The 12092-nt window shown below is 33.4% G+C and overlaps 1 protein-coding gene across 1 annotated transcript in view; it reads right to left on the bottom strand.

Annotated features, from left to right (window-relative positions):
- Window positions 1–5455: 5455 nt before the first annotated feature.
- Window positions 5456–12092, bottom strand: part of LOC150106614 (beta-hexosaminidase subunit alpha-like) — a 261896-nt gene continuing 255259 nt past the window's right edge. The window contains exon 15 of the mRNA XM_090393228.1: window positions 5456–5671. Coding sequence (XP_090249354.1) covers window positions 5608–5671 — 64 coding nt within the window. The 3' untranslated portion in view covers window positions 5456–5607. The remainder of the gene's footprint in view (window positions 5672–12092) is intronic.

The raw sequence follows: 12092 nt of genomic DNA, 5'->3' as shown, positions 1-12092 counted from the left end.
TATCCAATGTTGTATTATATTGGTGGAATTATGCTAAAAGAAACTGATCAGTCTAGGGATCTTGGAGTGTTAGTAGACAGGAAGTTTAGGGGCCATGCAACAAAGATTGCAAATACAACTCAAAAGATAATTACAATGCTGAAACAAACTTTGACATGTAAAGATAAGGATGTCATTTTGCCTCTCTACAAGGTCTGGATATGACCTCACTTGGACTACTGTGTGCAGGTCCAGTTTCCTGGTTTCCATTGTGATTCTGATATAGTGGAGAAAGAGTGCAAAGGAGAGTGTTAAAAATGATATCAGAATTGTGGAATAATGATTATGAAGACAGATGGAGAATTTGTAAACTGCACACTAGCAAGCAGGAGAAAGATAGGTGATATGATTGAGATTTACAAACTTCTGAAAGGATCATAAAGGATTTCAGTTGATGGAATTTTTCATTTATGGAGGGTGGGGAAAGGATGTGAGGACATCCTTGGAAGTTGAGAATGAATGCTGTCAAGAAAGGGATGAGGGCTAGTTTTTCTCTCATAGAGTCATGCATGTATGTGCAAGCAGCGTGAATGAATTCAAGAACAAGTATGATAGCTGGTGCGAGCAATATTAGCAATACTGTTCATTGTGGCCTCCCTCAATGAGTCCCTGACCCTCTGGAGATATCTTTTAATAATAATAATGATAATAATAAACAGTTTATAATTCATAGAGAAACAGAGTGATGTAGTGAGCACCAATGCCGTAAATAAACCGAGTCCACGAAACTTGCAAATTGGTTCACTGATGCCATTGTCATGTCACTAAAACTGTCACGAGTGAATGCAGCATCATATAAATGAGCACTGGTCATAATCAAAAATCTCCACATAAGTGGAGCCTTACTGTATTTCTTTTATGCTATTTTTATACTCTGTTTTGTAATATTTATTACAAAAAGTGAACATCTTGCTGATCAATTCTTGCTTGGTTTAATTTTTTATTTTTTGTTCCTTGAAGTTGAACCGTTTCAATTTTATTTCTTTTATTCATAGAGCACTTCTGATATAATACTGTTGAAAGATATTAGCCTTCTGTGGATTGATGCTGGACCATTCATTGGCATTTGAATCGTTTTGGACTCCCTAAGCTTAGGCAAATGTGGGCAAGTCAATTTTATGTGCATTTCATCAGTGATATTTGCTTACAAATGCTTGATCTACTTCACAATGTCTTACTGACTAGAGGTCATGGACTTATAAAGTTTACTGGAAATGCTACCTTTACCTACCTTGATTCCTAACCCATTGGAAGGTTATAGACCAGGAGTCGGCAACATTTTCCGACTCGCGGGCCACATTCAACTTTTATTTTTAATAATCAGGCTGCAAGCGTTTAATTAAGAGAAAATAGTGAGTGAAAAAAATACGTAAGTTAGCGATTTTTATAATATCAATCTTAAAAATCACAGAATATTTAAATTTCGAGATTACACGATAAAGTACGACATTCTAGTAGTGGCATCTAATATTATATTCTTTCATAACAGCAACACTTTTATGCAAATAAGACAAAGGGGCTTATCCCAATTTTCAATAAAGAAGTACTTGCTGTTCCATTCAGCATTAAGCCTTCTTCCTTCATCTGCAATTTTACATTTTCTTGAACACATTTTTGAAATTATTTTTAACAAATATATATCCTCTGAAAATAATAGTTAATGTTATTGAATTATATTAAAATATGGACCAGGGAATGCGACTGTAGAAGTGTGCCAAAATCTCGGTTGTCGTTGGATGAAGTCGCCTTTGTTATCCCTACTTGTGATGCCTCACAAAGTTGACTCACACCAAGTTGCATGGCGAAATCATTAAGTATAAGTATAAAATTATTTTTAATTTATTCATATTATAAAATATATTATTTAAATAATTCAACATACGGGCCCACGTGGAATATAAGTATGGTCAACTTTTATGGGCCACATGCAGGCTGCCGGTTGCCGACCCATTATTGATCAACAATACATTATCATCATGACTTTAACAGGATGGGGGGGAGGAGAATTAATTTTTTTAAAATCCTGTTTAGTGATCAAAAGATGGAACTTTCTTGAGCCAGTTCAGACTTCCAGTAAGTAAGGGCTGTGGTCTCACAGTGGACAATGAAATTTACCTCCCATTTAATCATGAACATCCAAGCCTGTGGGTGGATTTGAATGCACATCCTGCTGGTTGGAAAGTGGACACATTAACCACTCAGCCAACCATGCTGGCTGTTTACTGCTAGGCTCACAATAGCAGATGGGAAGTTTGGATGTTTTTTCAAATCTACTTACCTTTTTTTTTTTACCCAATTAGTTAAGCAAAACTAGCAATTGTGGGGTCCTTTTGTTTTCTTCAAATCACAGAAATTGAAAACAGCAGTCCTTCAGGAGTCCTGTTACTGCTAGCCAATCTCCTAAAATTTGCAGTACAATAAGCATGAAACATGTAAGCAGTCCGGCTGTTGTTATTCATGATTTGAACAATAACAGCCAATTTTAAAAGCCAAAAGAACATTATCTAAGACCTTAAGGAAGGTGTGTTATGGCTGCCAACTGCCAAAGCAGACAAACTAATTGCTTTGTCTTTTTTCTTTGCAAGGGAAAAAACTTGAATATCTGGGAGGAAATACCCTTTCACTTTATTGATGCCTGACTAACTTATCTTTAACTGAAATGCTATTTCATGTCTTTCAGAAGCTCCATATCTCCTTGTGTCATAGGTAGGATTCAAGTTCAAGTCTTTCTAACTGAAGAAGATAAGTTGTTCTTCCAGCACTTCACTACACAGGCAGCATGGACTTTTATCTTGATCTTCTGTTTTCTATATCAACAGTTGAGATGCTTTTTTTATTACAAGTAATAGCATATTTCTTTTGCAATTTGAGGGTATTCATAATGGCCTGTAACAGCCAGTTAACTTGGCTTCTTAGAAACGTAATTTGGACAATGATATGATGGTTAATCTTCTCTCCACAGTTCCTATTGTCTATTCAGTTCATTTTGTGTTCTTTGGTGTACGTTTCAGGAGAGGAAAAAAAATCAACATCATCTATTGAGACTTACTAATTCATCTTCAGTTGAAAAGCCTTATAAATGTTCTTTATATCTTGGAACCCAGGTTTACCACTCAATGGATGTTGTTACTACCAACTGTGCTACAGAGGTGCTGACAACATCCATAGAAATATATATATATTATTATGGCATCAGAAATATCAACATACTCCACATATTATTTGGTACATTTGTGAAGAATATACGTTCAACTGTATGTTGATATTTCAGATGCCTTAATGATTATATATATATATATATATATATATATATATATATATATATATATATATATATATATATATATATATATATATATATTTCTATCCATTAATCTTGATACTATAATTATTGAAATCAAGGTGGGATAATTATTTCCATCTTGACCTGTTAAATGTCTGTCTAAATGCATTCTACATGTTTTTGTTTATCTAATGTATTTAGGTAAAATGGAACTTGTCCACTATATTGAACAAGTTCCATTTACTAGTTATATGTATTTCTTTGACTGAAGGATGACGAACAGCTTGCATATTTGGAGATTTAGTGGAGCACTATGCTGTTTTGATAAGAGCTAAATAACTGAGTTTTTTAAAGCAGGTCTCATATTTATAACTTTGTTTTAAAGTTACTGCTGTAATATTAGTGTTATTATTATTATTGCAACAGCAGTAACACTCCACAGGGAGCCAGCACTCATTGTGGGAGGTCCACTTAATCAGAACATATTTATCATATTGAACCTCAAACCCCTTGATGCTTCCAGTATTCACATGCATTCTGGTAATTAGGTCAACTTGTCTACCACTATCTATGTAAAAAATGTATTTCTTATTATCATGACTTCTCCAAGGAGTCTCATCATGGGAGGATCCATTTTAGTTCCTCATGCTAAAAACTTACTATTTGAATATATGAAATGAAACATACAACATCTAACAGTGTATGCTATATATTAATTACAAAAAACTTAATTAATACTCTCAATATTTTTGCAAAATCAAATTGCTATCATCACAGAAGAAAGAACAATTTGATATGTGCAAGGTACATAGGTTAAGTATGAATGAAGAAGTGGAAACAACAAGGATAAGTCTAAAGTCCTAAAATAATGCCCCCCCCCCCAGTAGGTGTTCTTGACTGTTCGGCTGCAGTTCTTAAGGATAAGTGTTTACCAGATTTGAGGTAGTTAAATACAATCAAATTTGTTGAGATTCAGGTAGTTCCTTAAGACTCAGACAGATTCCAAGAAATGCCCTTCATATATGAATTTGCTCCTGTGGAGTAAGGCAGCCTTTTTCCATCGTATTTTGTGGCAAGTGTCCAAGACACGGTCAGCAAGCTGAGTGGCTGTAGTGGTGGAATAAGAGTTAGTCTTTATGTTCAGCAATTATGATGTTGACTGTCCTACCTGTTTGGCCATAATAGGCCAGCTTACAATTGCATGGAACCTGGTAGATGCCTGGTTCCATGCAGTTGTAAGCTGTCTAGGGATTGTAGCTGGTTTATCAAAAAAATCCAGAAATATCATGGTATATCCATCTCCCTTATCCAGTTCTGAAGCCACCAACTAAAGCAAGATCAAGCCTTAACAAAACTATGTTGCCCTCTATAAAGGACCATAGAGTTATCTACCTACTTTTGGACATGATTCCTAACCAGCCTTCCAATATCTTGATGACTACACCAAAGATACTGATGGTATGTAATTCGTTGCATCAGTCCTAGCACTATCCTAGTAAAGTGGAATTATCTTAACATATTCTAAGCTTAACATACTCTCTGAATTATTAACTTTATTTTAAAGTTGTAATAATTACCATTTATCCAATTTTCAAAACAACATTTCGGGTAACTGACCTTTACATGTCAACCAACTCAATTATAGCACCATGTAATTGTACTTCAATCAGAATGATAAATTGCTTTCCTGATGTGGTGGAATAAATGGTAGATTGCTGTATTTTTAGCTTATAAAGCAGTGTAATATTGCATTAAATAACAATTAAATTGCATAATGCTAGGAAAATAAGACATTCACAGCATTGAAAAATTTTGGACACCCAATTTTATTCAAAAGAAAAATTTATTATTTGTTAATGTTACTTCATATAAGCAAATGACTCATCTTCTGAGAATAAGTCATGTCCTGAAAACTGCTGCTTTTTTCTATGTTTTTTCTCCTTCCATTTCATCTATGATAAATTCTATAATCAAAGTTTTTTTAATATGTCAAGTTGGCTAAAATTATATGAAAGTAATATACTATTATTAAATAGTATCAGATAAGAATAAACCTACTCACAAACTAAATGAAGTTAATTAAACTGGATTGTGTTTGCAATTGCAGCTAAAGAGCAAGAAGGCTTTCACACATAAGCATAAGTAAATGATTAATTTTATTGCATATTATTGTTGAAAGCCATTTGGTGACATATCCACTTTGCTATGTTGATACTAAATAGAACAATGCCTGCTTGTAATTTTGCAACAGTACTTTTTGTTTCACAATATATACAAGTATAAACTTAAACAGCATAATCACAAGGACAGAAACCTGGCCCATTAGGGGGCTCTGCCTTTATTCCTCGCCTGTAAATGAAAAAGAATAAAAATAAAGACCAATAAAATATCCTCCAAAAATTTTAATGCATTAGCTAAATTAAAAACAAACATGTAAATGCATATTCTAGTGTTGGATTCTAATTATGTAGAAAACAGAATAAATGTTATTTGATTCAGAATCCAACATGATTTTCCGTCACAAGAACTATATTTGTAAATATTATTTAATGTAAATACCATAAATTATAATTGATATCATATAACTGCCCTAATTATATCAAGTTTTTAATTATTTAGTCAAAAGAAAGTGTTAATGATAAAGAAGTTCTGTATTAAATATTAATAAGCTGTTTTATTTATTGTTATGTCAATATTGTAAAAACTTATATTTGTAATTTAACTACGCATTTATTGAAACGCAAATATTCTATTTATTCCTTTTGTGAAAGCTTAATGTTATGTAATAACTCTATGTAGTTGTATAGCCTAGTGTAACATTCGCGAGAATGTTTACGTTTATCGGTTGTCATAGAGACGCGTGAAATAAACGAGTGCGAGTGAAAGGAGCGTGGACAGAGTAAGAAGAGAAAAATATATACGTAGTAAGGGAGTCGGAATGGAACTTTGGAACTAAAAGGTAGCAAGGAGATAAACTAGAGAAGTAGAAATAAATAAAAGGTTCTTAAGGGCAGAAGTTGAGTGGATATTTTTTTATAAGTGAATCTTATAGTTCGCTGAAAGCAAAGTCAGCAGTGGCAATAAAAGGAAATTAATGCCGTAGTCGGATAATTTAGAGAACTGGACATTCAAAGAAGAATTTTAAAAAAATCCAGTCAGCCTAGAATTATGACTTATTTCTATGCTACCATAAGAGGAATTATATGGAGTTTAACTAGTTGATGAGTGATAAACTAGAATAATTAATGTACCTTATAGTTGTTGTCTGGAATTATAAAGCGCGATTAATAATGTTTTAGTTATAACCTTGGAGAATTCTTATAAATGTGTTTCGCAAGTGTAGTAAATATAATTTGAAGGTGTGCTCACAAAATATTGGAAGTACTGAAGATTATTTCTGGTAAGGACAGTCATATTAGTTTATCTCGCTGTATGAAGATTTAAGTATTAGTACCGTTGCGCTGTTTCTAACATTAACTGTAGTATATCATCGAGGCTGAGAGTTGAAAATATAGTTACATTGAAATAATATCTGCCGTGGTTAGTGCCTGTTATGAGTTAATCATAGAGTGTAGCTGAGAGATACATGGAAACTGATTAAATAAGAAATTCTATTGAAATAAATTGAGTAAAGAAACTTTGTGATTCTGAAACTGTGAATTTGTATGTGAAAGTTTGGAAGATTGATTTATTGTACTAACTTGACTGAGTTGTCATATTAAGAAGTGGAATTCATGTATTTGTTATATAACCATATATTAAGTGTTTTGTTTGTTAATTTAAATATTGTGTTCGCCTGAATTTCTTTTTACTGCACCGTTCACAAAAATTAGGATCTAGCGGGAATCTCAAAGAAAATAGAACCATCGGCCTGAACGAATGAAAAGACTGCTAACTAATTTTGAATTAATCCTACTAATTCATATAGACTTATCTAAGGATAGAGTGGCGCAGTATAATAGAAATTTCTCTACCCTTAGATCTGTGATTAATTTGCAATTAGTTTTCCTTTATTTTATGAAAGTGACTTTTAGCAAGATGGCGGATTCGAACGTCAAGAGAACCCGTCATGACAAAATGGTGCAGTCGACAGGATGTGATTTAATTGATAGAAAGTAATTTAACAGCTGTAGATTAACAGATTTAATTTAACTTGGTAATAATAATTGTGGAATTGCTCCCTGAAAAATTAGAAAGTAAATGGAATAAATCACAATGAACTGGTTGTAATCAGAAATCAGGCAAAGATAAAGTTTTTTTTGAAATTAAAGGATTATATTATTTGAATTAATACTGCAATTTTCACAATGGCTGTTACTTCCAATTCAGAGATGGAAGACAGTGAATTTTTTTAGAAGTATGAATCCCCAACAAGTAATTCCCCAATTTTCAGGAGAAGACTCTGATGATGTGTTATCTTTTTTTACTTATGTTGAGAAACTCAGAGAAACAGCAGGTTGGACAGACTTTCAATTGTTGGTATTACTTAGAAACAAACTAATTGGTAAAGCTAAGACATATTTTTTTTCATCTCCTATACTTAAGGAAACATTTGAATACAAGAAGTTTAAGGAAGTTTTGTAAACGGAGGAGTGTTGGACCAAATTTGTGGAAGCTACAGAGGATTATACAAAAGGACAAAGAATGTGTTGGTGATTTCTACAATCGGTTACTAACTCGCTCTGAAAGTTTAAATGTATCCAATGAAGACAAACCTCATTTGGATTGGGCAGTTTATCAACAATTTAGACAAGGTGTCAGACAAGAACTGAGGGAGACAGCCTATAAGAAGATAACCTCACTAGAGGAATGTCTTGTAGCTGTCAAGGAAAAGGAACAGATGATTGGAGACCTTTGCCTTTCATCCAATATTGGCCTTGTAAACATAGTAGAAACAACTGATTGTTCCATAGGAGTAAATAAATCCTCAAAAGAGAATAGAAGGAAAGAAGATGAAAGGAAAATCATTAGAGAATCCTATTGATCATGACTGCATGTCCGACACAAAGGAACAAACCAACAAGAAATTATTCAAGGAAGTAAAAGACTTTGTTCACCAGGAAGTAGAAAAATTGCAACAGCCAATGAAGAATAAATTAGATGAAGTAATAAAAAAAATTGACAGAAATGACTGTAGGATTTCAAGAAAATTTCAATCCCACAGCAGAACATATTAGTAAAGTTGTCAAACTGGAGGTTGAGAAGCAAAATAAACCAATATTGGCTAAATTGGATAGAGTAGTGGAAGCCCTGCAGAATGTTCGACAGCAAATTCCCATTGATCCTCAACCTCAGACAAGGAGAAAATTTCTCAGAGATGATGGAGATCCTCCTAAATGTTTTAATTGCAACAAGACTAGACATTATGCCAGGAATTGTTTCTATAACAAGGTACTAATAGCAGATGGGACTCGAAGTTTGGATACAAACCCCACAGAAGAAATAATGGAATTCAGAAACAGCAGACACCTAATGAAAGAATGACGACAGTTAGAGGAGAAATCCTAGGTTCTAAGTGTAATATTTTATTAGATACTGGATGTAATGCTTCAACTATTAGAAAAGATTATCTCCAAAGTATAAGACATAAATTAAGGAATAATATTGCCAAACTTAGACAACCTGTAAGAATTACTTCTCTTTCAGATTCAAACTTTGTAGCATGTGAAAAGGTTCGAGCAAGAATCTACCTACCAGAATTTAAGCTAAGTGTCTGGCAGGACTTACTTATCATCCCCTCAACCGCTAACATAAGCTCCCACATCATATTGGGAACAAATTTCTTGGAAAAGTATCAGTTCTCCTGTGATTTTTTTAGAAAAGAAATATCCCTAATGAACAGGAAAATAAGTGTCAGAACAAATGGCAATTATATGCATAATAGAACAAGGAGGCAGAGAGAAAGGTTTCATGTACCTGAGAAAGGATTTGCCCCAAATAAAGTGGCGCTATCTGTAACTGAACCAACTATGGAGGATAGTAATATACAGTCTGTTATGCCTTATCTACCAAAATCAAAATGTAATACTGATGAAAATTCTCAACAACTAATAGCCAAACCTGAACCTGAAGTTATCAATAAGGAACAATTAACAGTTGAGGTAAATTGTGCCAGGGTGACTAGTCTATGTAACAGAACTAGGACAAAAGAAGCAAATTATCAAAATGATAGACAACTGAGGATAAAAGATAGTAACAGAGAACAGAACTTCTACCCTGAAAGGACAATATCACATTATAAGTGTAGCAATCAAAATTCTCCCTATGATAAAAACAACAAGAACTTAAGTGGAGAAGTGCAGAAAAGTAAATACATAGACTGTAATAAAAAATTTAATCATGTTCAAACTAAGTGCTATTTAAGATCTTGGAAGGGAGATAAGAATTTAATTTTCTGCACTTGTGAGTCTAGCGTGAAAAATTTTTCTTTAAAGAAAAATTTTTCAAAGGAAGAGTAAGCCTTTGTTGGATTCTAATTATGTAGAAAACAGAATAAATGTTATTTGATTCAGAATCCAACATGATTTTCCGTCACAAGAACTATATTTGTAAATATTATTTAATGTAAATACCATAAATTATAATTGATATCATATAACTGTCCTAATTATATCAAGTTTTTAATTATTTAGTCAAAAGAAAGTGTTAATGATAAAGAAGTTCTGTATTAAATATTAATAAGCTGTTTTATTTATTGTTATGTCAATATTGTAAGAACTTATATTTGTAATTTAACTACGCATTTATTGAAACGCAAATATTCTATTTATTCCTTTTGTGAAAGCTTAATGTTATGTAATAACTCTATGTAGTTGTATAGCCTAGTGTAACATTCGCGAGAATGTTTACGTTTATCGGTTGTCATAGAGACGCGTGAAATAAACGAGCGCGAGTGAAGGGAGCGTGGACAGAATAAGAAGAGAAAAATATATACGTAGTAAGGGAGTCGGAACGGAACTTTGGAACTAAAAGGTAGCAAAGAGATAAACTAGAGAAGTAGAAATAAATAAAAGGTTCTTAAGGGCAGAAGTTGAGTGGATATTTTTTTATATGTGAATCTTATAGTTCGCTGAAAGCAAAGTCAGCAGTGGCAATAAAAGGAAATTAATGCCGTAGTTGGATAATTTAGAGAACTGGACATTCAAAGAAGAATTCTAAAAAAATCCAGTCAGCCTAGAATTAAGACTTATTTCTATGCTACCATAAGAGGAATTATATGGAGTTTAACTAGTTGATGAGTGATAAACTAGAATAATTAATGTACCTTATAGTTGTTGTCTGGAATTATAAAGCGCGATTAATAATGTTTTAGTTATAACCTTGGAGAATTCTTATAAATGTGTTTCGCAAGTGTAGTAAATATAATTTGAAGGTGTGCTCACAAAATATTGGAAGTACTGAAGATTATTTCTGGTAAGGACAGTCATATTAGTTTATCTCGCTGTATGAAGATTTAAGTATTAGTTCCATTGCGCTGTTTCTAACATTAACTGTAGTATATCATCGAGGCTGAGAGTTGAAAATATAGTTACATTGAAATAATATCTGCCATGGTTAGTGCCTGTTATGAGTTAATCATAGAGTGTAGCTGAGAGATACATGGAAACTGATTAAATAAGAAATTCTATTGAAATAAATTGAGTAAAGAAACTTTGTGATTCTGAAACTGTGAATTTGTATGTGAAAGTTTGGAAGATTGATTTATTGTACTAACTTGACTGAGTTGTCATATTAAGAAGTGGAATTCATGTATTTGTTATATAACCATATATTAAGTGTTTTGTTTGTTAATTTAAATAGCGTGTTTGCCTGAATTTCTTTTTACTGCACCGTTCACAAAAATTCGAATCTAGCGGGAATCCCAGAAAGAGAATAAATACTTCTGCCTGAATGAATGAAAAGACTGCTAACTAATTTTGAATTGATCCCTAATTCATATAGACTTATCTAAGGATAGAGTGGCGCAGTATAATAGAAATTTCTCTACCCTTAGATCAGTGATTAATTTGCAATTAGTTTTCCTTTATTTTATGAAAGTGACTTTTAGCAAGATGGCGGATTCGAACGTCAAGAGAACCCGTCATGACACTAGCTTTAAACTGTATGCATCTGCATTCTTAAACAAAATCGTCATCAAATTACTGATATGTATCCTCAAGATACTAGAATAGTATTACATGAGAAGTTTACATTACTGCTACCTTCCTATAAATTTTCTTCCGGTTTAGTCTGTTATCAACCAGGACTCCAGTATTATCAGCTCTTATATTTCAGTCTTCTAAGACATTTCTAACTGCAACAATCTGGTCTTTCTCTGGGTCTTGTCCTCCTTAGCATGAAGCACCTGCTTTGCTAATCTATACTTCTTCTTCTGCAGCTTCTCCCACTTAAATGGGGTCACTGTTGATGATGAGTCTCCTCCACATCCTCCTGTCTTGGGCTGTCACCACATCCAAGTTCTTCATCCTCAAGTCCTCTTCTTTGGCCGCCCACGCTTCTTCCTTCCTTGCACATCCATCCTCCCTCCTCATCACATGACCAACCATCTCAACCTTGCCTCCTGTATTTTCACTCCTAAGTTCGTAACTTTCACTGTTCCCCTGACATAGTCATTTCTCAGATGATCCTTTCTGGTCACACCGCACATCCACTTAAGCATTTTCATCTCTGCTACTTCCATCCTGCTGATGTTATTTTTCCTCAGTTTCTATAGCATATGTCATAGCTGGCCTCACTACTGTCCTATAGATTTTGCCTTTCAATTGATCGG

This window comes from Typopeltis vanoorti, chromosome 5 (assembly GCF_054136105.1).
Source record: "Typopeltis vanoorti isolate ZY-2024b chromosome 5, IOZ_Tvanoo_1.0, whole genome shotgun sequence".
In the NCBI taxonomy this organism is placed as follows: Eukaryota; Metazoa; Arthropoda; class Arachnida; order Uropygi; family Thelyphonidae; genus Typopeltis; species Typopeltis vanoorti.
The sequence above is the reverse complement of the archived record's forward strand: the minus strand, read 5'-3'. Positions and strand labels throughout refer to the sequence as shown.